Source organism: Drosophila subobscura, chromosome E (assembly GCF_008121235.1).
Source record: "Drosophila subobscura isolate 14011-0131.10 chromosome E, UCBerk_Dsub_1.0, whole genome shotgun sequence".
Lineage (NCBI taxonomy): Eukaryota > Metazoa > Arthropoda > Insecta > Diptera > Drosophilidae > Drosophila > Drosophila subobscura.
Window position 1 is genome coordinate 16,187,968 of NC_048531.1, and position 26,844 is coordinate 16,214,811.

Genomic DNA, 26,844 nt, shown 5'->3' on the forward strand with positions numbered 1-26,844 from the left:
CCCACACGTAGATATTGTTGTAGCCCATCCACCTATCCACTCACCTACCCAATTGCACCGCATCAAACTCACCCAACCTGACGATGATGGGTTGCCAGTGGCGAGGAGCGTTTTCTGGTGTCCGGGCTCCTGTAAACCAAATGTAGTCACTTACACGCGAAAGAAGCAGCCAAGGAGAGCGCTGAACACACAGAATATTAATAATACTATTTAATATATATAAACACATACATATATTTTATTATAATAATTATATAAAAACCAAAAAGGCAACACACAATTTTGTATATCAAACGAACAAAAAACCAAACATTGCGCATCTGCAGCAGAACTTCATTGAATTAATTTATCTTTTTTTGCATTTGCATTTCTTTGTCACAAAAAATATGAAAACGTAAACCATTAATCACTTTAACCAAGTAAAGTTGATGATTAACAAAGACTGAACGAATTTAAACGACAGCTAAATTCAAAGAACGATTGAAAAAAATATATTCGAAACTTAACGCAGGCGGATCCACTCCACTCCACTCCATTGTATTGTATTCTTTTTAATCTGATTACTAATTACATATATAGAGAGACACTGCTTAAAATATAAACTATAAACGATAATGCTTGCACAATACGGTTGACATTCATTCATGGGAACTGCTCCATTTGGTCAGAGGAATTTCTCTATGCTCAATTCTAATACATTTATCAAATAATACATATTCTTTTCCTCTCATTTACAGTGAAATAAATGGAGTACTTTTATTAGCCTCACAGACCGCAAGGGCCGTACATTGTTACAGAACAAACTTAAAATATAATAAACATAAACGTAAATGGTTACAAACAAATTCGTGCAGACGCTAGGCCTTGAAATTTTCATAATCAGTGGAGATACAGCAGCCATTCTGGGCAGAGGCTGAGTGCTTACGTTCTAACTTATATCTTTCAAGGATTAGATTTGATTCAAGTCAGTGAGGTGAAGAGTGCAGCTCTAGGATATCTTTAAGCCATTCATTGTGGCACAAATGGCGGGCAAGGAGAGTCCATCTAAAGAAAGGAATGGGGACATAGGGATATAAAACGAAAAGACTATGTATTTTAGGCACTCACCCATTCCCGTCATCACTTTCTTGGCTTTAAGCTTAGCATTGGGCGGATTTGCAGTGTTCTCTTTTGTGCCGTCATCCGAGTGGCTGAAACTCGGACTCTTCTTCTTGAAGAGATAAGTTTGATGTTTAGTGCACTCATCAATGATGAACTTAAAGTCATGATTGTGGCGCAGAGTGACGGGATTGCCAATGAGTATGAGCAGCGCCTTGGCACGCGAAATGAGCACATTGATGCGTCGCGGGTTACTCATGAAGCCCATGGAGCTGAAGGAACGCACCAGCGTGGCAATTATGATGAGCTTCTCTCTGCCTTGGTAGGTCTCCACGCTGCCAACTTCCACAGAGCCGAAGCCATGCCGCTCGAGCACTCGACATATAAGGCTGCCCTGCGACGTGTATGGAGCCACCACGCCTATGTCCTCCTGCTTCACAGCTACATTTGGGCCGAGGCCATGTTTTAGCAAGCGCTTGACATACCAGCAGAGAACCTGCGCCTCCAGATAGTTGAACGAGCTGGTGGTGTGTTCGTCCCTTTTGGTGACTCCGTGTGCGGCCTGAAAGATGATGGGAAACTTGCCATTGGGCAGCACATCCCACTCGGCGGCTACATTAACCTGTGCGTCCGCAGCCTGTGCGATCAGCTCACCATCGTAGTAGAGCTCGTTGAAGAGACGCACTATCTCTGGATGCGAGCGATAGTTGCGGCGCAGACGTATCTGAAGGGTGCGATCGTAGTTGCCATTCTCGTCCAGCTTGTAGCAATCGGAGCCAGTCAGCAGTCGCTCCATGAGGGAGTGTTTCAGGCCAAGGGACCCAGCACGGCCGCTTTTGATCACTGCACCCAGCTGCTTGTAGTCTCCGGACAGAATCACATGACAGTCGTTGCTCTGCTTAACATCGACAATGCCCATAAGTGTCTCCGGCTCGGTGGTGGCTCCGGCCTCGTCGATGAATATGTGAGTGAAGAAGTTACCAAAGCCAGTGTGCGCCAGGCGGCCCACAGTAACCAGTGTGGCCACAATGATTGAATACTGCATCACCTCCCCTATTTTTAGATGCTCGTAGACATGGCCCGAGCAATTGGAGTTGTTCAGCAGCAGCGGCGGCACCGATTTCAGTCCCTTCTTGAATATGGTGAGTGAATAGATTCGGATCAGCGGCTTATACCCCAAGAGAAGTTGGTGCTGCACGAGCCGAAGATTATCAGCGATGTACTCGCACAGTTTGATGGCAATAGTGTCGCAGGCCGAGTTCGAACCGGCTGCAACGAGGATGCGGCTTTGTGGTTTCTTAAGGCGCAGCTGAAGAATAGACTCCACAATGGTTGTGGTCTTGCCAGTGCCTGTAAGTGAATAAAAGTGTGATTGGTGTCATCTGTGGGTGTGTGACGCCGCTTACCTGGTGGCCCAAACACTATGAATGGAGCTTTGGAACTGGGTCCGGCCACAATCCTCTGCACCGCATCCAATTGTTCTTTGTTGTCACTGATGGTCTTGTTCAGCAGGCAAATCTCTGCTGGGGGGGCCGGCGGCGGCGTCGGTCCAATCTGCATCCAAGTGGGAAGCTTGCAGTCATGCAATTCAATCTTCGAGGTTGCTATCATTGTGGTTAGCCAATCTGGAAAGGGAAACAGATAACGCCGGAGTCCTGGCATCTCCGTGAGCTTGTTCAGAGCGCGGTACATGTACCGAATCGGGATACGCGTGGAGCGGAGGATGACATGATAGCGTTGCGACAGCCATTTAGTGTCGTCCGGAATGCCTCTACGGAAGAACTTGAAGTGGACACTGGTGCGGGAGACCTGCTCCACACTGGCCACAAAGCGGCGCATCGGATCTTTGAGCGGCAATTCCTCATGCGGGTGGGGAATCAGTGCCAATATGAGTTCTTTTGGCAGTGGCGAGGCAATTAAACTGCGCTTGGGTATCAAAACAACCTCGTCGATTCCCGGGGACACCACTTCCTCGGCATTAACAGAAGCTGTAGAGGTGAGCGCGGCTTTAAACATATTTCCTTTTGTCTTGTGAATCACCACATTCGGCTCGATGAGCTGCGAGTACAGCTTCATGGTGGTCACATCCTCGATGGTGAGCAGCTTCAGCATCACCGAGGACGCATTGTAAAACTCCAACTTTTCGGTACTCAAATAATGCTCAAAGATGGCGTCCTTGTCTTTCAACTCTGCGTCGGTGAAATTGTTCGCCAGAGCCTGCAACATTTTCTCACTCGGCTCGTAGTCCGGCAGATCGGCTGCCGACCTGCATAAATGGAATGGAAGTCAAACAAATGCAGTCAGCACTCCGCAGTACCGCCTTCATACCTCTCATGCTTGAAACGATGAATATTTTCAGCGGCATCTGTTCCGTTCTTTGGTTCTGGTTGCGCAAGCTTGAACGGTACCGCTTGTTTTAGCCAGAAATCCGACTTGGTGCCCATCTCGGACAGCTGCCGATCTAGCTGTAATTTATAAGGGAAGCATTATCAAGTAGCATTAACCACTGCTTGCTGCACCTACAAGTTGCAAATTCATTTCGACAGCGTAATTGCGCGTTGGTTGAATTTAAAAAAAAACACACATAAACAAGCACAAACAGGCTACGCGAGCAACATGCAAACCAAAGTTCCGTTAATTCGCTTCCCCTTGGCACTGTCTGGCAACTCTATTGCGGGATTTCGATTTTTGTCCCACACGGTCACACCACTTGAAAATGCGGTAGAGATGAAACACTTATATCGGTATATTGTAGTTTTCGATGGCGATGATTCTACCTGCTCTAATTCCATTTGTTTACAATGGACCAAGCCAACGATTCCGACTCGAATGAGGTTTTAATTGAAGAAATTGAGAGCAACGATGTGCCGGAGAATGAGCTGGAGCAATTCCAGGAGACGGAGCCCCTCAGGGTTGTGGACATCATAGACATGTCAACGGGGGAGGCCGAAGACAGTGACCAGAACAACGATGACGAGGAGGAAGGAGCGCTCATCAAGCGCTACGTGCAGGGTGTCCAGTGCCTAGAGTTTCCCGACTTTTGCACAAAGCTCGAGCCCAGCGACGAAGACGACGAAAACAATGGCGTGGAGGAAGCAGACGGCGATGAGAGCCGGGAACAGCCCACAGTTTCCGCGCAGAGTAAACCGACGGTGGGGCAGCAGCAGGAAGGGGCACGCTCCGGCGGTGGCGGGAATCTGGGTCGCAAGAGTCAGCTGAGCCACGCTCTGCAAGGATTGATGGGCGAGGCGAACCTGAGCTTCGCCTACGGCCGCTATGAGACAGCCGAACGCATTTGCATGGAGATCATCCGCCAGAACCCGCTGGCCAGTGAGCCCTTCTACACGCTGGCCGAGATCTACGAGAATCGGGACGAGGTCAAGTTCCTGCACTTCAGCACGCTGGCGGCCCACTTGAATCCCCAGGATCGTGACATGTGGATCAGAGTCTCCGATTTGCTGGTGCAGCAGGGCAACATGGCACGCGCCCGCCTCATCTACACCAAGGCCATCAAGGTGCTGCCGAAGGGTTACCTGTTGAGGCTGCGCAAGGCGCAGCTGCTGGAGAAAATGGGCGAGACGAATGCGGCCATGTTCACGTACCTCAAGATGCTGCCGCTGATGCCGCCCGAGGAGTGGAGCACGTGCCTCAGCACGGCCAAGAATGTGGCGCGCTTCTTTCACGTGCTGGAGAAGCACACGATCGCGCTGGAGGCCATGGAGGGGGCGTACAGTGTGTGCGGAGCACGCTTCAGCCTGGAGGATCTCAACATGTACCTGGAGCTGCTGATCCTCAACAAGCGATACTCCAAGGTGCTCAGCTGCCTGCGCGAGCGGACAAACTTTGAGCTGGAAGACGACCAGGAGGAGAGCCTGGAGATGATCTACTTTTGCGTCATACCCGACGACTATGCGCCCGAGCTGAGGGCCAAGCTCTGTGTGAGTCTGATCCATCTGCGGGCCCACCACCTCCTGGGCTACCTCATCCAGAATGTCCAGGAGCACATCACGCTCACCGTGGACCGCGTGGAGCTGTACATGGACATCACGGAGGCCCTGATGCAGGAGCACAAGTATGCCGAGGCCATAGCCCTCATGAGTCCCATCACTGACGGCGACACCTTCGAGTGTCCCGCCTTCGTGTGGCTGCGGCAGGCCGAGTGTTTGCGGCAGTTGAATCGCACCAATGAGGCCATCCAGTGCTACCAGCGAGTGGTTCAGCTGGCGCCCGTCTGCTACGATGCGAAGTTCACGCTGTCTGCGCTGCTGAAGCAGCAGGGCCGGCACGAGGAGGCCGTTGAGGCGCTAGAGCAGTCCGGGGAGGTTGAGGGTCAGCCGCTGATTGCTCGCCTGCTGTACGAGCGATGCGTCATGCTGAAGCAGATTGGACGCATCGAGGAGTTTCTGGATGTGGGATATGTGCTGCTCAGCAGACACTCCATCAAGCTGAAGAATCGCGAGGAGATGATAGCGGCGGCCAACGGTGGGAGCACCTACAATGCCGAGAGCCTGAAGGCCATAATGCAGATGCGAAGTCTGGCAGCGGGAGCGACAGGATCAGCAGAGCCCGAGCAGCAGGTAGGCAGCTAAAAAAGTGCAATTAAAATTACTTCAACTTAAACTTGATTTGCTTCTTAGGATCCCGGCAAGAGTGCCGCTTCGGAGGCCTCCGATCTGACCATCAAGGATGAGTATGATTTGTTTTTGGATCTCATGCGCACGGCACACACACACGGCATGCACGGTGTCGCGGAGAAGCTCTGCTTTGCCATGGTCACCACCAAGCGGTTCACGTATTACCATCACGAGATTGAGCGGATAATGGTTTTGGCGTGCTACTTCAATGACGATTGCGCGATTGCGTTCTCGTATCTGCGCGAGCTGATTGCCAAGCAGCCGAATCAGGTTAACCTGTGGAATCTGCAATCGCTGCTCGTGCAGAAGGGGGAGGACATGCGCTACTGCCGCTACATACGACGCCTGCTGAATCGCCAGCCGCTGGTCGATCAGCATATGCGCATCTTCCTGGGCCACTACCATCTCAATTGCAGCTCGTTCAAGTACGCCCTGAACGCGTATGTGCCCATGCTGCGCGAGCACCCAGATCCACTGGTCGCACTCTCCATAGCCGTCGTCTTTAATCAGTTGGCGCTGCAGAAGAAGGTGCTGCGCAAGTCGGCAGCTGTGGCCCAGGCGGTGGCCTTTGCCGAGCGCTACAAGGAGCTCCGTTCCGCTGGCGATGAGTTCTCCAAGTGCGCGGCGCAGCAGGAGATTCTCTACAACATTGGACGCATCTACCATCAGGCCAACATACTCCACCTCGCAGTTGAGTACTACGAAAAGGCGCTGGCCGTGCAGCATCCACTGATTGACGAGCATGAGGATACGCTGGGACTGCAGCACGAGACGGCCTTCAATCTGCATCTGATCTACCGCGCCAATGGCAACCACTGGAAGGCGCGTCAGTATCTCATGCGCTACTGTGTGGTGTGATTTTGTGTTTATCTTTATTAAATCTTTTATTATTGCTTAAAATCCCCCGTGGATTACATTGAATAATGAAGCTAACAGGCGGGCATGGTGCAGCGACGATGCTTGACCAGACGCTTGGGACAGGACTGGCCGCCATGCTTTGGCTCGCTGATGACAAAGCGATGGCCCTCGGAGAAGCCAACGCCACAGCTGACGCTGCAGGCGGACCAATTTGCCCACTCGGACATGATGCAGCCCTTGGGCAGGTTGCCATCCTGGTCAGCCGATCCTGCACCCGAGCCAATCATGCTGCAGGTGTGCAGACAATCGTTCTCGGTGAGGAAGTTGTTCCTGTTGCCGCGGCAGCCGCCGTAGCTGAAGGCATCGCAACGATTGGTGTGCGGATTGAAGGCGTAGCGCTGATAGCTGCCACGGCATGGACCAGAGTCCGGCTGCTGCACACAAATATCCTTGGCCAGCTCCATGTTGATGTGGCAGTCCTGCGGATTGACGCACTCCTTCTGCTGATGCAGCTCCATGCGCTGCGAGCAGTTCTCCTTCTCCGCTCCGTTCTCCAGCAGCAGGAGACGCGTGCGAATGGTCACGCCGCGACCACAGGTGGCGGAGCACGGGCTCCAGTCACTCCACTGTGTGGTGGGACAGCTCGGATCGGGCAGCTCCACCTGCTCGTACGTGCAGTCCGGCTTCATGCACTTGTTCTTCTCCACGATGGTGATGTGCGGACAGCGCTTGCGTCCCAGATGGTTGACAAAGGTGCGCGTGCGCATGGTGATGCCGATGCCGCAGCTGGCAGAGCACTCGGACCACACGCTCCAGGGCGAGGTCTTGCAGAGGCCGGCACCCTCGCCATTCTCGTTGACCAGGGACTGCGAGTTGGCCAGGTTTTCGCCCTCATCCTCGTCGCGGTCATGGCTTGGAGCTGAGCCGCCGTTGGCACACTCGGCCACCGCAGCCACACACATCTCCTTGGACACCAACTGGCGACTGCATTTGGCCTGCTCCGCCTGCTGTGGCTGCACATACTGCCTGCCGCGCATGCGAATGCCCTTGCCACAGGTCACAGAACAGGGGCTCCACGAGGAATAGTCGCTAACACGGCACTCAGCTGGGGAGGGGCAGAATTAGAATGGAAAGTGGCTGATGGCTAATGGCAAATCTTACCGCGCGTGTCCTGCTCCTCGGCATCGTCCGACACCTCCAGCTGCAGTGCCTGCAGGAACTCATCGTCACAGTTGCGCGACACAATCTTCTCTCGGCGCAGACGCAGCTTGGCCAGCGGCACCATCTCGCGGCTCTGTGGATTGTAGAACGGCGCACGGGGATCCTCGGGGTACATTGTCGTGATGCGGTACATTCGCTCCGGTGGCTGCGTTTCTGCATTGGGTGACTGCAGCAGAATGGACATACATGAGGCATTTGGAGGAGACATAATCCAAGCACGCTGTGTGATCTCACCATGTAGGAGATGCCGCTGTCGGTGCCAGCATCCCAGGGATACAAATCAAAGTCCAGGGACTCCTTCCAGCTGCAGTCGTCGGTGCAAAGATCAACGCCACTGATGCCCACCACCCAGTCGGGGGAGGGGCCAAACATCGACACCATGGACACCTTGGGATGCTTGCGATCCACACGGAACTTCGACGAGGTATTCTCATTCACATTGGGATACCAGAGCCCGGCGGCCTTGATCAAAGTGCGCAGCTTGGGCCCGTTGGCCCGCAGCTCCGTCTCCAGTGCGGCTGGAGATCCCCATTCGGCCAGCGAGCGAAAACCCGCAGTGGCAATGTGGTTCTCGCCCCAGAACGAGAAGTTGGACTCGTGCGAGGCGCCAATCACGTCCGAGAAGTGCGTCAGCCAGATGGCAAACGGATAATCCTTGGGATGCGTCTCATTCGACCAGATGCCCTCGAAGTCAAACTGCAAAGGGGGATTATGATGGGGATTACCTCGTGGTTATCTTGCTGCGCCACTTACGCTGTACTTGGCCTCGTCGCAGGCGCAGCACTCTTTCTGGGCCGTGGCAGCGTCGGGCTTGCGCTCACAAATCACCGCCGACAGATTGCCGTCATCCGCATACCATGCACGCGGTCCCTCGTACACCATGGCGGAGAGTGAGACGCAGCCAGAGCCGGACTCGGGAGCTACCCACATCACTTGGACTTCCGTCTTGGGCAAATCATCCGCCTCCGAGACCGTGTTCACACAGCGATCATTGAATTGGGTTAGCGAATCACTGAATAGCTGGAACCGGCCCACGCGTCGAGGGCTGGCCACTTGGGGGCGTCTGGCGCCAGTTTGGGCCTCTGCAGTGATCGTAAAGTGGGTGAAATGTTGCACCTTGGTGTGGGTGCGAGAGCCGAGCAGGAGTACTGTAAAAGATTGAAAATTCGCGGGTGAGCTATTACTTTATACGATAGTGTCAGCAATAGCACGGGTACATTTCGATATTTCGCAACACTAAAACTATGATTGTGTATATTCACAGTATATTTCTGAATGTTCCGTCGGTATCTTTAATCGATAATTCCGCGATCACCCTGGCCGCGCGTTTTTTGTTGTTTGTCATTTGTTTATTTAAATGTTTAATTAAAAATGACTTCGTTCATTGATTTGCTGGGCGACGGAGGACATGTGCACTTTGAAAAATGTGGGGACATTGCTGTTTCGCCCAAGGACAACGTGGTGGCCATGTTTTGCCATTTCTGCAGGGACATTTTCACGCATCTGCCGGAATTCATGAGACACCTACAGCGGTCTCACAGCGATACTTTGCACTTCGCAAAGGAACAGAATGTGTACAGCGTCGAGGAACTGTTGTCCATGGAGAGCTCAGAAGATGAAACGCAATCGCAGGCGCACAGCTGCAGCAGCGTCGACTCTGGGTTGGCTGGCGAAACGGAAGATGCAGATGCAGCACCACGATCATCCGCTTGCCTGGCAAGCAATGTGGATATAATGAACGCCTTGGCAGTCTTCGATGTGGAAGTGGATGCGATCAATGTCAAATGCGAAACACAAGGTAAGTCCACTGCAAGCTTTTCATTAATTCAAACTGGAAATGTTAAAACATTTTGTAACCGCAGAAATTAAGGAAAAAGGTGCCGCACGAAACATTCTGGCAGAAGTTGAAGAAATGTTAGAGGAGAGGAAAAACATGTTTTCAAGAGTGATGGACAACAAGCCCGAGGCCATCCAGGAAACGTACTACAAAGCAAGCTACACCGAAAACCAGAAAGATTTCCGTCGTGCCCGCAAGCCGGGAAATTTGGAAAAAGCGCCAACCATCTGTGATGTGAAGAGCTACAACATTGCGCGACACTCGCGCAAACGGGAGGCGATCAAACAGCGCTTGAGCAACGTGAAAAAACGTATTATGCTCTCCCTTGAAAATGATGTGCCAAAGTCTGTGCCTATGAAAGTATCCAGCGTTAAGCTGGAATTGCCAGCATTCAAAGAGGAGTCCAAACACCCGGGCGTTGAAGCTACTAAATTGCCACCTACAAATTTAGAGACCAAAGAAATTCGCTCCAACATGACTCAAGTGATTCAGTACAATGGGATGAAGTCAGCGTCTATGAAGCAGTTGCTTAAGCCAAGAAAAAGGCCCGTATATATCTTGCCTAAAATCAGCACTTCTTCTTCAGTCGATTCAAAGAAAGTTCCCAACGCGGCTCTAACAAATCTAAAAAGTACTACAAGTGGGAGCACCACCTTGATAAAACCAGTAATTCCTGCAAGTCTCCGCCAGCCATTAGCTGAAAAAAAACCAAAGACTTTCAGAATCAACATGCCGCTATCGAAAGTCAATCAAGTCGTCTCAAACTCTGTCAGTCCTAGCTTTTCTAGTGCCACCAAACAATCCAAACTGCCTGCTCTATTGGATAGCAATTCAGCAAATGATCTAGCAGCTCCCTTGGAGCCTACAAAGTCTTCAAAGATAGTTTCTGCTACTCCCATAAAGAAGCGTTGTGTGGCGTCCACCTCGAAAAAACCAACTATTCTTCCATGCACCAGTGGGACAGCATTTAAAATAGATCCAAACATAAGCCATGCGCCCACAGGCAGACGATCATCACCCATAAAGATAGAGCGAGTGCAGATTCTGTCAAAGATCGCCAAAGATATAAAACAGAATGTGGAAACGTCAGTCAAGGGAAAACCAATATGGAAGAAAAGAATTCCTTCAAGTGTTGCCAGTGTAAAATCTTCAGAGCTGAATGCCACAAATAACGATGCAGTGGATCAGCACAAGCGTCCAGAGCGCAGATCTTCGCTAACAGTTGTCTCCAATAGCCCAGTTCAGACCAAGAAACGTACACGAAGATCCTCGATGACAACTGTAAAGCCCACGCCGCCTCCAAGCTCACAAAAGCTGCATTCGGGACCTGTTCAAGGTCCTGCGAAAGCACAGAAACGTTCACCCTCCACTGAAATATGCGATGCAAAACGGGCCAAAATAAATCAAGAAAGATGCTCCATGAACTTTGGTTTATCGTCGAGCGCTATAGAGTTTCTTCAGAAGGATTTGAAAACCTCAAAGCTGGACGCAGACAGCCTCCTTCAGTTGGCAGAGACCCGTGGGGACTCGATCGTGGAAGATCTAGTTGTAAGTACCTGGCTGATAATAAATGCATGACAATTCTAATGTATACCTTTTTAGGCGCAGATAAAAGAGACCAAAGAGGAAAACACACAAAAGAAAGAGTTGATCACACCTCAAACGCCTGAAATTCAGGTTGTGGGAGATGACCTCAAGCTGTTGGAGACAGTTGGGGTAAGAAATGTGGCCTTAAAAATCGCAAAATACACGCTTAACTAGCATATTCTTTATCTTTTTAGTTGCGTATAATAAAAGTTCCAAAGTTTGAGGATAAAATGCCATTGGAGCAGTCGGAAGAGTTTCGTAAAAAAGCCGCCAAGTTTAGCAAAATCTATCACAAGTACGAAACAATCTGGAGCTATAGGAAATCAAAGATCATTGGCGCACCCGAACGCCTAGTCCAGCAGTTGAACGCATTCACCGAAGAGGTAAACAAGGAGCTTGCCTGCCAGTTGACCCTGAGCGAGATGAAACGCACTCTCAACCTCATCAACTCCTGGTATACAGAGCAGATCGATAAAAGGTTCTTCCGAAAGGCAACTCTTTCGTACAGCATTGAGCACTACATGCTCCTGTTTCACTTTCTGCCAAAGATTATTACAACTGTGTACTTCTGCGAGTACTGTGAGGAGACCTTCACCCACGAGTCGCGCTACAAGAAACATGTCCAGAGTCTGCACACTTTACACGCGTTCACATGCGCCGAGTGTGGTAAGTCCTTCAAGAGACTGTACTTCTACGAGAAACACCTCAAGGCAGCACATAACGTGTCGCCCATAACTACATAGTTTTTGTACTTTTCAATTGTTTAACCATTTTGTGGAGCACTCCATACAATTTAGTGAAAATTGTAGTGCGAGTAGGTGGCAAATTGTATATTCATCTGTGCCAAGACTGCTTCCACTCTCACTGTGCTGGGAGAGTGGTCACAGCAGCTTCAGTTCAAGTTATCTTCTATTTATCGTGTTAAATTGTAACTTTGATCCACTCTATCGACTTTATATCTGCCATTTAAATTCGTATTTCCATGTTAAAAAATAAATTAAATACTTTGGATATGGAATACTATGGAGCACTCCATACAATTTAGTGAAAATTGTAGAGCGAGTGGGTGGCAAATTCCATATATTCATCTGTGCCAAGACTGCTTCCACTCTCAGAGCAGCTTCAGTTCAAGTTATTATCTATTTATCGTGTTAAATTGTAACTTTGAAACACTCTATCGACTTTATATCTGCCATTTAAATTCATATTTCCATGTTAAAAAATAAATTAAATACTTTTCTATTATAATTCAAAAGTGTACTCGTATCTACCGTCGTTATCAATTGGAGCATTAATCGAAGCGAAAACGAAAAGATGGAAAACATCTGCTCCGCTCTGAATGTTGGGCTCTTATCGCTTAGCTCTTATTGTTTTCAGGCCTTAAGTGACTCGAACCGAACCGAACTGAGGGATGATTATGAAACCTTCTCTACTTACAATTATATGTCTTGCCGGGCACATATCCATTGGGTCCATCAGCCACAATTAGTTTGTATCCATTGTCGCCGCGTGTACGCCGACCGTGAAGCAAGTGGGTGGGCGCACGCGGACAGGCGGAGGCTGCGTTAATTGTCTGCCAGACACAAGCGAGGCAGACAAGCAGCAGCAGCGATTGCCCCAGCATCTCAGTGTCTTTGTTTCTCGCGTTATCGTTTGACGGTCAAAGTGCTCTCGGGCTGGACTGGACAACTGCAAAGGCGAACAAGCGTACCGCTTCAGGCGAGGCACAAAAACAGACTAACAAAGCCGGAGAACCGAGAACATCTTCAAGCCGAAGCCGGATGTCAGTCACCGGAGCAAACTCTCGCGTTCATTCTGATTAAAAGTAGGGTGTAGGGTGTGGGGGTTTCAGCTGCTTGGCTCCTTAGCCAGAATGGGTAGGAAGATCTCTTACGTTCGTTCATGTCCGTTTTCTATTAGTATATTTGTATAGTTCGTGGTATAAATGTTGCCATACAATTTACAAATAATATTACAATTACATATATCTATATATTCCGGTAGCATCATTATCGTTCATTATCTCGTGGCATATATTATAGTTTATAAATTTGTTGGTTGGCCTCTGCATCCGACATGGGATGCGCTTAGGAAACTCAATATTCGTAGTGAGCGAAGCGAATAAACTGATTAACAAACTGAAATACGCGATTGAGAGACTGCACAACGAGGTAACTGATAACAAATCACACGACTGGGGGCGCACACGATCCAGTAAAAAATACATAGAGATAAAACTAACTATAAAGCATAAAGTCAAATCACAATCGCAAATAAATTTAATACTAAAAGGTCAAAATGGGCGTCTCCCGATGATCCAGTAGATCTGCAAATACATTTCAATGTTAGAAACGAAACGGCTGGGATTGTGTTTCCTTGTTCTTACCCTTTGCAATGCTCCACCAGGGCAGTGTCACATAGGTGAGGAATGCATTGAGTGGCGTCGATTGCTGTCTTCGGTTCTCCTTCCAGAAGTGAAAGGACTGCGTAAAGCCGCGACTGGTCCACAGCGGATTGTAGGCACCATCGTCGAGCTCTAAAAGTAGAGAGAGGAAACACAAACCAAAATCAGTTGCTGTCCAAATTTGAAGGCAAAGAAGGCTACTGGCATGCATCAGAGGTGGAGGAATATACAAAATTAATCCTTGGCAATGACCTTTTAGGGCCTTCTTGGGCACATCGCACCAATAGTATATGTTGGTGCCGTCCGGGGTGCGACGCTTGGGCACCAGATGCAACATCTTGCTGCTGTGCGACTGCTTGGAAGTGCGTGGCAAAGTGGCACTAGACGCCTGATTGCCATTGGCCACGTCCAGCATCGGTGTGAGCTCCGTGGGCGAGACGACCGAGGCCACCAGCTCATCGTTGTCGTTATCGTTCTCATTGCCGGACGGACTGGCCGGCTGCAGTGGGTGGTCTTCCGGCTCGACAGGTACAAGAACACACTTCTCGAAGCGTTGCGAGGATGTCGTGGTTGACTCGGACTCCCCAACAGGCAGCTCTTCGCGCCCTCGCACGCTGATCATCAGCTTGCTTTCGCTCTCGCTCATGATGGCCATCTTGGGCGCCCCACCAGCGCCCAGCTCAGACTTGCTGCCGTTCAAGGAGGTGGCATCGTCGGCTATTTCATATTCCTCCGTCTTAGCAGGCGGTGTCGAATTGGGCGTCTTTGAATTGTTATTGTTGCCAGCCTTTGCCTTGGATGGAGGAGAGTTCGCCTTGGTCTTGGCCTTGTCAATTTCCTTGTCCTTGTCCTTGGCTTGTCTCAGCCGCTTGGGTGACATCTTGGACAGAAAATTACTCGCCGATCCGTTGAGTTTCTGATTCGAACACTTTTTGTCGTTTTCCTTGTTCTTGTCCTTCTCTTTCTCTTTGTCTTTGCCCTTTTCCTGTTCCTTGGCCTTGGCTGGGCGCAGTCTTGGGGTGAATATCTTCTTGGTGGCCACTGGCAGACTCGTTCTGCGATCGGCGGCACTGAGGGAGGCGCTTCTTGTGATACTACCGCCAAGCGGCTTGCGTTTGCTGTCCGCGGGCATTCGCAGGCTGCTTCTTTTGGCCACCAGCAGCTCGCTCTCCACACTCAAAATGCTGGACTTTGGCTTGAGACGAGACGGTCGCTTGTCCGGCATCTTGCTGAGACAGGCAGGCGTCTCGTTGGACGGATCCTCGCATCTGGGGCAGTACATCTCGGACATCTCCGGGGTGTCTGAGCTATTGGCCGATGCCCAGCGCTTCTTGCACTTTTTGCCGCCAAAGCAGTTGCAGCCCGTGGTCGTGCTCGTGCCAGCTTGTTCGCTGGCCACAGTCACCTCAATGGCAGCGCTTAGGGGCGGTGGTGTAACAGCCGGAACAGCTGCCGCTGCCGCTACACCAACTGGAGATTCGTGAGACGGCGGCACCTTGTCTAGGTCGCCCTGTGTGGGGGCAAGCCCTTCGGACTCGGAGCACTGCGGATTCGAGTGCAGTTTTGCCGCGGAGGCCGAGAAAGCAGGACGTTGCTGATCTACAAGTAGATATAGATCGGTTTTTGCGTTTATAAGCATTGATACATCGACACACACACACATGTACAACCGAGCATCGGCCCAAGCAACTTACAAATAATTGGCAACAGAAAGCAGTGAAATAATAAATCAGAAAGACACTCTAGAGGATCGATCGGATAGGTTGATGTGTGGATCGAGGATACAGGAATGGAACTGTTAATGTTAAAAGGAAGGATTGGGGATCAGTGAAGGGATATTCTAGTTCTATTTCCATTTCCGTATTCATTCTCAACTTTTTACTCTCGTGTGTGTACATTGAAAGGAAACAAACGGAAAAGGGGAAAACAGGTTCACAGGGGAACGGGGGACATAACGAAATAATTGTGGTTGTCCTTGTGTATTATATTTGTCCTGCTTTCTCGGCAATGTCTGGGGGGTGTTCTTTATATATATACTCTGAAATCTGGAGTCGCTTGTAGGTAGATTAAAGTATATATATAAATTTGATAATTGGAAGTAGGTAAAGGAAAATCATCGATGGAACCACAACACATTACGAGGAACAACTCAAGAATAAACAGAATGGAACGGAACGGAACGAAACGGAACGGAAAGGAGAGCTTGCAGAAGAAGCGACAAAAACTACGGTAAACGGCAATGAGTGCGAGGCACATGTACAAATACAAATACAAATACGAATGTGAATGAATGTGAAAATCATGCAACTAAGAAAAGCTTAAATGAAGAGAAAACCATAAGGAAAATTAGTTCAAAATTGTAACTGACCGTCGCGCAGGTCGCCGGCCTCGATTTCCGACACCTCGCTGGCCAGTGAGTCCAGTCCCTCGTTCTCGGAGCGTGCCTTGGCGCCGACATTGGGGCTGGTGCCGCTGCCCACCATATCCTGAGCGTTGGCATTCTTCGTACGCCAGCCGTAGCGCGAGAAGTTGTTCAGATTGGCGCTGGGATCGCTCAGTCGACGCTGGTGACGGTAGGTGCAGTAGTCATCGTTCTCCTCCTCCCACTCGTCCCACATGTCGGTGGCACAGAAGCCCGGCTCGCTGGTGGGCGTCTCCACGCCGGATCCCTTTGGCTTGGTCACAGCCATCTCGGCATGGCCCTTGCCCTGCGGTCCTTTCATGCGTACAAACTCGCAGCGTGTCTGCACACCGGCACCGCTGCTGAAGAGCCCAAACGACATGCGCTGCGCCACCTTGGAACTGAGACTCGATTGCTGCAGAATTGAAATGAACATAAAATAAGGCTAGAGTCTGGCGTTTGTGGCAATCCAACGAACCCTGGCATCGTACACCTTCTTGAGAGCATCGTATCGTATGGAGCCCAGGAATATGACGCCCTGAACTGCACCGTCCTTGTCGTTGGCCACCAGCTCGACGCACACCATCTCGCCATCGCGCACCAGAATGTCGCTGAACACCTCGTCGAAGTTGTCGACCATGAAGCAGATGTGCGGATACGTTATCTCCTCGCCCTCTCCCTTGGTGTCCATCTTCCTGCGGCTGGGACTGGCGTAGACGCGCTGCGAGTGCCTGCGCAGCACCTGCAGCTCCTTGGGCGATGTTCTGGTGCAAATGGCCAGCGTCAGGGTGTAATCGAACTGATGAATGACCATGTTGAGATAGACCGTCTCCTCCCAGTCCACATCGGGATCGCCGATGGGCAGTTTGCGCGAGTCCTTGCGGAATACCTCCACCTCAGTCTAAACAGGATAGAAATCAAATAATTAGAGTTGGAATAGAGCAGATAATCATGAACTCACCTCATATTTTGGCATATGGCGAGAAGAGCTCTTTACGTGCTTCTTGCGCACAAAGAAGAGCAAATCGTCCGAATCGATGCTGTGCTCGGGTTCTGTCTGGAAGAGGAAGTGCCGCACAAAGAGATCCGTCCAGTAGGTTGTGCCCTGAAGCACCACAAAGCCGCCATCTGCAAGGGGAAAATCGTGTTACTGGGCGACAGGTGAACAGCTGTTGGGAATGAGAGCCACCCCCACCATCCTCCCACAAAGCCTGCCTTACATAAAGGAAAACAAACGGGAGGCCAAAAAAAGTGGAGCGGAACACACACCGGCACACGCACACACACACAGGGTCGTAGGTACAGACAAAAGGCAGACACAGAGACACACTCCCTTAGGGGTTGCGCTGACAAATCGATAATGTGCAAATGTAGACAAATTTTCTCAATGATAATGGGGTAATGAAAGTGCTTATGGATGCAGAAACCAGGACACGCACCATCTTTGAGCAGCTGCCGCATCTCCTTGGTGCGCTGAAAGTTGATGTCCTCCAGCAGCTGCTGCAGCGGCGTCTGTGAACTCTTGAGCAGAGCGGCTGCGGCGCTAGCTAAAGCCATTGTTCAGCGGGGATTTCCTCAACGATGGCGATGACGAATAGCTTGAATTTCGCAATGTGCAACGTTACCAATCCATAGCCGACGGGCGGGGAAGAGGGCGCAGGTTATATCAATATTTCAACCTCCCACAGAGACATTTGTTGGAGCGTCTACTTGTGCTCGTGTCGCAGCAGCGTCGTGATTTGTTGTATTCGGTGAAATCTATTCCGGAGCAAGTGCAAGTCGCGAATGAGGCGGAAAGCCAACCGCCAAAGATTTCGACGAACCCTTTATAAGGGTGGTTTCGGGATTCCTGTTTTCGTGCTCTTCCATCTGTAGTTTATTATCAGTTGTCAGCTGTTTTGGAGTACAACAGCATCGTCGCTCCTTTTTTGGGTTTAATAATGTATTTATTTATTAGCTTTTGAACGGAAAAATTGCAAAGATGCGAAAAGATCTAAATAAATGCAGGGTTGCTAGCGCAAGAAGGTAGCAGCTTTTTTCCTCGGTAAATTATGGTATATTTTCGGTACATTTCTGAGAGATCAGACGGTATATTTGATCGATAAACGCGCGGTCACACTGCCACCAAGTCAAAATGAGGTGTTTTTCCGGCTTATTTTTAATTTTATCAATTAAATTAATTGGTGAATTAAACGCCAATGAGGTTGTTGGCTGTGGCGGCTTCATTAAGAGCCATGCGGATATTGACTTTTCCAAAGTAGAGATCAAACTGTAAGTTCCCAAACCTTTAGTGCCCGCTGATAAGATTGTGCGCATGGTGCGGTGCTGGCACTAATTAAATAATAAATTAATGCTCACCCGCCATATTTGTTCACCCCCATGTTAACTGTCACCGCAGACTGACGAAACAGGGCTCGCTGAAGGATAAGACTGACTGCTCGCCCTCGAATGGTTACTATTTCCTGCCCATTTATGATAAGGGCGACTACCTGCTAAGCATATCCCCGCCGCCCGGCTGGAGCTTCGAGCCGGAGCACGTTGAACTGCACTTCGATGGCACGAATGACGTTTGCAGTCAGGGCACAGATGTCAACTTTGTGTTCAAGGGATTCGGCATAACCGGCAAAGTGGGCCTAGCCACTGGCGGCGGAGCACGTGATGTGGATGTCCAACTGAAGTCCGAGCAGGGGGAAGTGAGGCGCACAAAGACAGACAACAATGGCATATTCTCTTTCACGCCCATCATACCTGGAAAGTATGTGATCAAAGCCACGCACGCCAAGTGGCATTTCTCCAAGGCGGAGCATGATGTGGTCGTTGTCAGTGGCAACACAGAGCTACCGGAGAACTCCCTAGTGGTCTCTGGCTTCGATATCAATGGCCGCTTTGATACGAGTGCACAGCAGACCGGCAGCTTAAGCGTGGCTCTGTACAGAAAGAAGGGAGTAAGTTGTGTATTGGGAAAGCTAAAAAGTCAACCCATTAATGTATGACCTTTGTAACCCTCAGCAAACTCTGGTGCCAAAGTGCGACAAGTCCTCGAACGCAGCTCCAAATAGTGGCAGGAGCGAGTACGAGTCTGCCGCCTCTTGCTACACCCTGATTGACAAATCGGGCGAATATACATTCAGGGACGTGCCCTCTGGCAAATACCTGTTGCAGGCCATCAACGAGAACTCCAAGCTGAAGCTGCATCTCAGCCCCGAGTTCCTGGAGCTGGAAGTGGGCAAGGATACGCTGCAGCTGAAGGAGGAATTCAAGATAACAGGCTTCACCATCTCGGGCCGCGTTCTCGGCTCTGCCGGCGGTGCGCCCCTCAAGTCGGCCACTGTCAAGCTCAATGGCAAAAAGGTGGGCGAAACAGATGCCCAGGGCAGCTACACGCTGCAGAACATCAAGCCGGGCACCATCAACATTGAAGTTGAATCGCCACAGCTGCAGTTTGTTCCGCTGCAGTTCAAGGCCCAGATAAACACGCCTGAGCTGCCGACGATTGTGCCCGCCGCTTACGAAGTGTGCGGCAAAGTGGTGTCCACGAACTCCTATGCCGTGGGTCTGACGAAGCTCGGCTCCACCTTCCACACGACGACGAAAACACAGCCGGGAAGCGGTAGCTGGTGCGCCTATCTTCCTGTTGGTAAATTCAGCATCGAGGTGCTCACCACCGATGCGGACAAGGCCAGTGGCGTTCAATTCTTCCCCGTGCAGCAGCAGACCGAGGTCAAGGGTGAGCCCATCAATGGCATCATCTTCTCGCAGCTACGTGCCAAGATACGGGGAGAGTTGCAGTGTCTGCCAGACGCCACGGGCACCTGCACTAGTGCCGAAGTCACGCTCCAAGCTCTCGACGCCACCGGCCAGCCAACGCTCAACAAATGGAAGGCCAAGGCTCATCGTAAGTACGAACTGTGAGGATCTGTGTAGCTCTCTGCTAACTCTTTCGGTGCCATGCAGGTGGCAAATTTGTGTTCAAGGACATGCTGCCTGGACCGTATGAGCTGACGATACCCCAAGGAAATCTTTGCTATGAATCGACTCGCGTCTTCCTGAACGTTGCATCCGCCGAGGAGGATGCACCGCCATTCATTCACAAGGGCTACGAGGTCTCCATCATCTCCAGCCATCGAGCATTGGTTAGTAATGTGCTTGGAGATATTTAAAACACAAGCAAGCTAATCCTCTACCCTCTGCAGATGAGATATACGCACATTACGGGACCCACTGATCCAAAGCCAGCAACGGAAACGCTGAAGATTCTGTCCGGCGTGAACACCTTCTGTGTGTCGAAGTACGGCAGCTACGACTTTAAGCTTGAGGGCTGTCACACGTACGATGACTCGTTGCCCTCCAAGTTCATCACCCCGGAGCCAGAGCAACTGCAAACGCTGATCATCAATGCGGTGGCCCACAAGACTGGCATTCGCGTGCTTTCCACAGAGCCAACCGCAGACTCCATTAAGCTGCTGCTTGAATCGGAGAAACTGGGCAAGGAGACCATCACGCCCACGGCCGAGTCGCACAAGGTTGATGGCAAATACGCCTACCGCTACGACACCTATCTGAGGCCCGAGGAAGTGCTCCACGTTACGCCCGTGAGCGATGTGATGCTGTTTGCGCCACAGCAGCAGGATATCATCGGTGGCAGCGATTGCGTGGACATTGCCTTTAACTTTGTGGCCACGCGGGGTCTGATATTGCGCGGCAAGGTGGTGCCGGCGATTAAGAATGCCAAGATTACCCTTTCTTTCCCCGACCAACCCACGCTGAAGGAGATCGAGACACTGACGGCCGTGACTGGAGAGTTTAAGTTCAGCCCCATCGATGCGGATCTGGCCTTTGAGTTGAAGGCGGAGAAGGAGTCGTATGTGTTTAGCGAATACAATCGCCAGACGGCATCGTTCAGTGCCCACAAGCTGTGCGAGATTTCCGTTGTTGTCAAGGATGAGGCCGGTCAGCTCTTGAGCGGTGTGCTGCTGTCGCTGAGCGGCGGTGAGAGCTATCGCAAGAACCTGGTGACTGGCGATGACGGTGCCATCAACTTCCACTCGCTGTCGCCCTCGCAATACTATCTGCGACCCATGATGAAGGAGTACAAGTTCGAACCAAACTCCAAGATGATCGACATCAAGGACGGCGAGACCAGCCAAGTTACCCTCATGTAAGACTGCTACCATCAGCGGGAGATGATGACTTACTGATCAATGTTTTTGTTCCACAGTGGCAAACGCTTTGCCTACTCCATCTTTGGCACCATTACCTCATTGAATGGCGAACCCTTTGACGGCGTTAATGTCAAGGCAACCGCCGACGAGAGCTGTCAGCGCCAGCAGGAGGAGGCTACCAGTGAGACGAATGGCCAGTATCGCATTCGTGGCCTGCAGCCTGGCTGCAAGTACACAGTTCGCGTGGTGCCGGACAGCGACAAAGTGGAGCGATCACTACCTCTCGAGCACGAGGTCAGCGTAGGCCATGAGGATGTGCGCGACATCAATCTGGTGGCCATGAGTCCCCTGAAGATTGTCGATATCACGGCCCGTGTAACGGCCACCCTCAATGAGCACTACAAGAGCCTGCGCATTGTGATGTATCGTCGCGGCAACTCCGACTCTCCAGTGTTCTCGCAGCGCGTGGGCACGCCAGTGAATCCCAAGGCCCGACTGAACCCCGGCATGACAATATTCTTCCCGCGAATTCCACTCGACGGCAAGAGCTACATTGTGGAGCTGCAGTCAACGCTGTCGGACAAGACGTACACCTACAAGCTGCCATCGGCCAGCTTCGTGGCCGACAGGGGCTCAGTGTTCATTCAGCTGGACTTCAAGCCCGAGGTGAGAGCAGCCGAGACGGATCTGAATCAGAATTCGATCTCTGCGCTGGTGCTGATTGCGCTCGTGGCGATTGCCTTCTTCAAGCAGGATCTGGCCACCAGTTTCCTCGCCTTTGTGTGGGGCAAACTCAACGATCTGGCGTCAGATCTCTCCCAGCGCCAGAAGAGCAAGACGCAGGTGCGCAAGAACGAGCCGATCAACCAGCGCGAAATCGAACAAATGGCCGAGCAGATAAATGCCATCAAAAAGAAAAAGACCAAGAAGATTTAGTGCCAATGGCAGCCATAGCCCCATTCTCCCCTTAGTCGATCATCAAACTTTAGTCACATTTCAAGGTATTCATTTTTTGGTTTTGTGTTCTTTTTTTTAATTGCCCCTCACCACCCCCTCTCTTGAGAAGATTTCTAGTTCTGTTTTGAATGGTTTGAGGCAAGTTTATTTGTGTGTTTCCATTTTGGGTGCGTCGTTCTTCACTCTTATAGCTAAAATAAATAAATACAATAAATAGATTAATTAAACACATCGCTGCTCCGCTCCGCTGCGCTCCCCTCTACTGCATCAGAATGTGCTCGGCCACGGGGCTCAGCATGCGATCGCCGCGGCGGTTGCGCAGCTTGGCATTGCGACGCTCAGTCTGCAGGTTGATTTCGTTCTGGGAGTCCAAGCTGCTGGCCTGCTCGTCTTCCTGGGCTGCCTGCTGCCCCTCCTCTTCCTGCGCTGCCTGCTGGCCCTCCTCTTCCTGTGCTGCCTGCTGTCCCTCCTCTTCCTGCTGGCCCTCGGCTTCTGTTGTCTCGCCATTCTCGACGAATATGCACTCGGGATTCACGGCGGCACATTCGCTGAAGCGATTGGCCCTGGCCTGGGGATTGCGCGAGTTTGTGTACTTCTCGAAGAAGCCGCGTCCCACAATGCGGAAGGCCATGCTGGTCAGGGGGTTCAGCTTGGAGCGGAACTCCATTTCGCAGACGAAGCGACGGCGGCAGGCCTTCGAGTCGAGGCCCAAGAAGGCAAACATAAAGTCCGCAATCCTGATGAGTGTTTATCGTGGTTAAATCCTTATAAAAAGATATCTCCAACTGCTCTATACTCACTGCTCTTCGGCGGGCATTTGACGGGCCACACTCTCGGATATCTCCTCGTCCACAATCTCGACCTGTTCCTGCTCCTGCTCATCATCCTCGATCTCGATCTCTGGCTGCTCATCGGCACTGCGCCTGCCACGACGATGCACATCGGAAGGAGCCGTTGGAGCATCACTGTGATAGTCGCCATGGACATCAGAGACTATGTCTGAAGCGGCGTAGCTGCTATAGCCGGAGTAGGGCTCGAAGCTGGGTCCAGAGCTGGAGTCAAAGGATGTCGGCGCATCGTAGTGATCCGAATGATCGTGATCGAGGGAGTAGGGAATGTGATCGTGATGACTGTACGATGCAGGACTAAATCAAAGAATAGCGGAAATAATTACAAGCCTAAATGGGACTCTCTTTTCCACTCACGGATGATCCAGGATGATCTCCTGGTTGCATTTGGCATGGGGCCAGAAGTAGCGCAGACCCAAGTAGATGGCGCTTCCAACGAAGAACGAAACGATCACCACTTTCACCTTGACAAAGTAGGCAATGGCCAGGGGCCACAGATGACGATCTGGAAGATAAATTAAATTAGATAATACTCAAAGATCAGTTCGAGATTCTACAACTGAGCGAGAGCATGGGAATGTAGGGAAGGGAACGTGATCTACGACAATCTATTAAACAATATCTGTGCCCCGATTGAAAGTGAAAAGTGTTAATTGAACGGAACGATTCGTGATCGTCCAATTGGGAAAGATGCGTCTGGTTTGGGAGGGAAAAACTTTCCAAAGAAAGTGTCAAATTGGCAGCGTTCATGTGTACACGCCGCATTGTGATAATGCTGATCAGAATCGTAACTCGCACATCTGGATCTCCCGATTGGATAAGCCCCATCACCGGAACTGAACTTACAAAACATGTGGTGACGATGCCGACGGGTGCGTCCCTCGAATTCCATCAGTTCGCGGCCCAGGTTCTCCCAGCTGTCCGTTTGGTTATCCAAAGCGGCCGGAGTGTCAGCAACTTCCTCCGTTTCTTCGCAAAAGACGAGGGTGAGGTAGAGCACAAGCAGCACAGCGGCATGCCAAATTGTATTCTTCTGCATGATGATAGATATTTGTGTGGTGTTTGTGGGTTATATCCTTTAGGGTTTTGTATGTCACTAGCACTGACACTGGCACTGGAACTGTATGCTGAATGATGCACCTTGGCTGGGGGTTGGCGTTTATATACCACCGGTAGTGAGACGATTGGCGATCGGCTCCTAGTTCAGGGTGATAATTGATAGTGCCTTGTTGTTGTTGTGGATGTGTGTGTGTGGATTTAGGCAAAGAGTTTAACACATGCGTAGACAGTGATGAAGAGCTGTAAGCGATGCTTTTTTAATGCTTGAAGCATGCATTTGAATCTCTAACGAAATTTCTTCAAACTGGTGCAATTTCACTTTCTTAAATCGTGCTCAATTCTCTAGCCGTTTTGTTTTTGCTCGAGTTAGTAGCTATTACGAAACTCCGTTATGACTTTTAGTTATTTAGCATGCGGTAAAATATTAGAGCACATCACAGAACTCACTAAAAACCCTTCAATTGGCGCGCAAAACCTATACGCTCGTCCCCTGACGTTCTTGTCAAATACGTAACATTGCATTCCCACTCACGTAACGTTCTATGATATTATTGTTGTTTGATTCTTATTTTGTAAGCAATCCAATTAATGGAAGTCATGAAAACTAGCCAATATGGTGGAAAGTTTATTGGTAAATTGGATAAAATTATAGGTTTAGAGCTGAAAGTCCTAAATAGCTAATAATATTGAACAGAATACCAAACTTAAGGAAAATGATGTAAGACTTACGGATATTTACGGTATATTTTTTAATTGAAAAGGTATTTTTTGGTATATCACACTAAAACAGAACATTCGTCCCGTCTCGTCCGAATGCCGGTTCTATTTTGTTTTGTTGATAATGTCGTCCAGCTTGCAGTCAAATGAAGTGGAAGCCAACCCGGCCCCCGATCCCCAGGCGCCCATCACACGCAAGGGATTTCTTATATCGCTGAAGAACAGTGGAACCCCCATGCCGATACCAGAACAGAATGTGGTAAGTTTTCCGGGCCGTCGAGCGCTGCTCAGAGAAATTAATCTGTGGTTTACACACTTCTATGATTAGTATGGACGCTGCCGACCGGTGGCCGAGTTCGAGAAGCTAAACCGTGTGGGAGAAGGCAGCTATGGCATTGTTTGTAAGTCAGCAGCAAATCGAAACCGCCTCAAACCAAATTAACCAACCAGATTTCACCCAGACCGAGCTCGTGACACTCGCCACAACGAAATTGTGGCCCTGAAGAAGGTGCGCATGGACCAGGAAAAGGACGGCCTGCCGGTGAGCGGTTTGCGGGAAATAATGATACTCAAGCAACTGAAGCACGAGAACATTGTTCGGCTGCGGGAGGTTGTTGTGGGAAAGAGCCTGGACAGTATATTCCTGGTCATGGATTTCTGCGAGCAAGACCTGGCCTCTGTGCTGGACAACATGGCCCAGCCGTTTACCGAGTCCGAGGTCAAGTGCATTACGTTGCAGGTACTTCGCGCCCTAAAGTATATCCACGATCGGTATATAATTCATCGCGATTTGAAAGTTTCCAACTTGCTGATGACGGACGATGGGTGCATCAAGTTGGGCAAGTATTGCGAGCGGTTTTTGCACTCCCAACAGCTAAACTTACTCTTGCAGCTGACTTTGGCTTGGCGCGTATGTACAGCAATCCCCCCAAGCCAATGACCCCGCAAATGGTGACGCTTTGGTATCGTGCTCCGGAGCTACTGCTCGGATGCAAAACACACACCACAGCCGTGGACATGTGGTCGTTTGGGTGCATACTCGGCGAGCTGCTGCTGGGAAAACCGATGCTGCCCGGGAGCTCCGAGATTGCCCAGCTAGATATGATAATTGATTTGCTGGGTGCGCCATCAGAGTCCATTTGGCCGGGTTTCTCAGAGCTGCCGGCCGTGCAGAACTTCACATTGAGCCAGCAGCCGTACAACAATCTGAAATCCAAATTCAATGCAATCGCCCAGGCGGGCAGAAATCTCCTCAACATTTTATTCATCTACAACCCCAACACACGAGCCACCGCCGAGGAGTGTTTGAACAGCAAGTACTTCATTGATCCGCCACAGGGTAAGATAATGAGCACTAGCTTCATCGAGAGCAGTCCCTGACTAAGTTATCTCTCCCCTGCAGCCTGTGACCCACGCATGATGCCCACATTTCCCCAGCATCGCAACAATGCAGCCTCCCAGCAGCAGCAGCCGGCCCCGGCGTCGACAGACATTCCCATTTCGGATTTGTTAAATGTATTCATAAAGAGACAGCGCATGGATTAAAACGTAAACGAATTTATTATGCAATGCAACGAAGTTTACAGGTATGGCCTATCCATGGGCGTCTTCTTGGCCTTCTTGTCGCGTGCTCGCGGGAACCAACGGTGCTTTGTGGTGTGTGTCAGTTTCGACAGTTCGTAGCGGGACTGCTCGGGATGCTTCCTATGAAACGCCGACATCGCAGTCTTCAGTGCACTCTCCTTGATCACCGCAGACGTTTGCACCTCCGCAACTGTGGGCAGCGGCTTTGAGTGTTCGTATGGAAAGGCTGTCTCTGCATGCCAGGCAACTATTGTTTTGCCATTTTTGGTAATAGCCACGCCGTCCACCAGGCTTTTTCCCTCGATGGTATTGCAGTTTACTGCACTTTTAGAAAATAAACGAAAACTAGTAAATAAACGTGCCGCCGAAGACATTTTTCCAAACTATTGCTAACATCGATAAGAAAACATCGATGTACACTGGCCCCCGTTCCATTCGATAGCAGTAGGCTGGCAGTTGAGGAACTGCCATTCGACT

General features: G+C 50.5%; 9 protein-coding genes across 11 annotated transcripts; 4 read left to right on the forward strand and 5 right to left on the reverse strand.

The window, feature by feature from the left end:
- Positions 1-137: 137 nt before the first annotated feature.
- Positions 138-3,750, reverse strand: LOC117891855 (putative helicase mov-10-B.2). Its single transcript, XM_034797613.1, has 5 exons — positions 3,622-3,750; positions 3,427-3,563; positions 2,505-3,364; positions 1,108-2,448; positions 138-1,044 (listed from the first exon to the last, which is right to left on the reverse strand). Exons 1-5 carry the CDS (start codon positions 3,634-3,636, stop codon positions 989-991), a joined length of 2,409 nt encoding a protein of 802 aa, XP_034653504.1. The 5' UTR covers positions 3,637-3,750; the 3' UTR covers positions 138-988.
- Positions 3,751-3,876: 126 nt separating this feature from the next.
- On the forward strand, positions 3,877-6,626 carry LOC117892434 (general transcription factor 3C polypeptide 3). Its single transcript, XM_034798673.1, has 2 exons — positions 3,877-5,675; positions 5,736-6,626. Exons 1-2 carry the CDS (start codon positions 3,900-3,902, stop codon positions 6,588-6,590), a joined length of 2,631 nt encoding a protein of 876 aa, XP_034654564.1. The 5' UTR covers positions 3,877-3,899; the 3' UTR covers positions 6,591-6,626.
- On the reverse strand, positions 6,582-12,947 carry LOC117892436 (spondin-1). The gene is made up of 5 exons (XM_034798676.1): positions 12,673-12,947; positions 8,565-8,959; positions 8,046-8,507; positions 7,752-7,977; positions 6,582-7,695 (listed from the first exon to the last, which is right to left on the reverse strand). The coding sequence occupies exons 1-5, from the start codon at positions 12,857-12,859 to the stop codon at positions 6,662-6,664; spliced, it is 2,304 nt and encodes a 767-aa protein (XP_034654567.1). The 5' UTR covers positions 12,860-12,947; the 3' UTR covers positions 6,582-6,661.
- Positions 9,108-12,214, forward strand: LOC117892435 (protein teflon). 2 transcript variants are annotated; one of them, XM_034798674.1, is made up of 4 exons: positions 9,108-9,609; positions 9,674-11,196; positions 11,251-11,364; positions 11,430-12,214. In XM_034798674.1, the coding sequence occupies exons 1-4, from the start codon at positions 9,183-9,185 to the stop codon at positions 11,976-11,978; spliced, it is 2,613 nt and encodes an 870-aa protein (XP_034654565.1). In that variant the 5' UTR covers positions 9,108-9,182; the 3' UTR covers positions 11,979-12,214. The 2 variants fall into 2 exon arrangements, with proteins under 2 accessions (XP_034654565.1, XP_034654566.1); XM_034798675.1 differs by having other exon boundaries at positions 9,713-11,196.
- Positions 12,948-13,140: 193 nt separating the features above from the next.
- On the reverse strand, positions 13,141-18,025 carry LOC117892433 (uncharacterized protein KIAA0930 homolog). 2 transcript variants are annotated; one of them, XM_034798671.1, is made up of 7 exons: positions 17,480-18,025; positions 17,002-17,168; positions 16,519-16,941; positions 16,008-16,455; positions 13,892-15,238; positions 13,622-13,771; positions 13,141-13,561 (listed from the first exon to the last, which is right to left on the reverse strand). In XM_034798671.1, exons 1-7 carry the CDS (start codon positions 17,595-17,597, stop codon positions 13,521-13,523), a joined length of 2,694 nt encoding a protein of 897 aa, XP_034654562.1. In that variant the 5' UTR covers positions 17,598-18,025; the 3' UTR covers positions 13,141-13,520. The 2 variants fall into 2 exon arrangements, with proteins under 2 accessions (XP_034654562.1, XP_034654563.1); XM_034798672.1 differs by lacking the exon at positions 13,892-15,238 and having other exon boundaries at positions 17,480-18,021.
- Positions 18,026-18,144: 119 nt separating this feature from the next.
- LOC117890346 (nodal modulator 3) lies at positions 18,145-22,185 on the forward strand. The gene is made up of 6 exons (XM_034795137.1): positions 18,145-18,311; positions 18,439-18,985; positions 19,050-19,935; positions 19,995-20,173; positions 20,234-21,198; positions 21,259-22,185. The coding sequence occupies exons 1-6, from the start codon at positions 18,175-18,177 to the stop codon at positions 22,136-22,138; spliced, it is 3,594 nt and encodes a 1,197-aa protein (XP_034651028.1). The 5' UTR covers positions 18,145-18,174; the 3' UTR covers positions 22,139-22,185.
- Positions 22,186-22,396: 211 nt separating this feature from the next.
- Positions 22,397-24,557, reverse strand: LOC117890347. The gene is made up of 4 exons (XM_034795138.1): positions 23,854-24,557; positions 23,365-23,512; positions 22,960-23,304; positions 22,397-22,896 (listed from the first exon to the last, which is right to left on the reverse strand). The coding sequence occupies exons 1-4, from the start codon at positions 24,044-24,046 to the stop codon at positions 22,419-22,421; spliced, it is 1,164 nt and encodes a 387-aa protein (XP_034651029.1). The 5' UTR covers positions 24,047-24,557; the 3' UTR covers positions 22,397-22,418.
- A 304-nt stretch (positions 24,558-24,861) lies between these two features.
- LOC117891189 (cyclin-dependent kinase 10) lies at positions 24,862-26,340 on the forward strand. Its single transcript, XM_034796523.1, has 5 exons — positions 24,862-25,042; positions 25,112-25,184; positions 25,245-25,622; positions 25,676-26,122; positions 26,186-26,340. The coding sequence occupies exons 1-5, from the start codon at positions 24,908-24,910 to the stop codon at positions 26,326-26,328; spliced, it is 1,176 nt and encodes a 391-aa protein (XP_034652414.1). The 5' UTR covers positions 24,862-24,907; the 3' UTR covers positions 26,329-26,340.
- Positions 26,321-26,766, reverse strand: LOC117891195 (39S ribosomal protein L42, mitochondrial). The gene has a single exon (XM_034796530.1). The coding sequence runs from the start codon at positions 26,739-26,741 to the stop codon at positions 26,364-26,366; it is 378 nt and encodes a 125-aa protein (XP_034652421.1). The 5' UTR covers positions 26,742-26,766; the 3' UTR covers positions 26,321-26,363.
- Between the last annotated feature and the right edge of the window lie 78 nt (positions 26,767-26,844).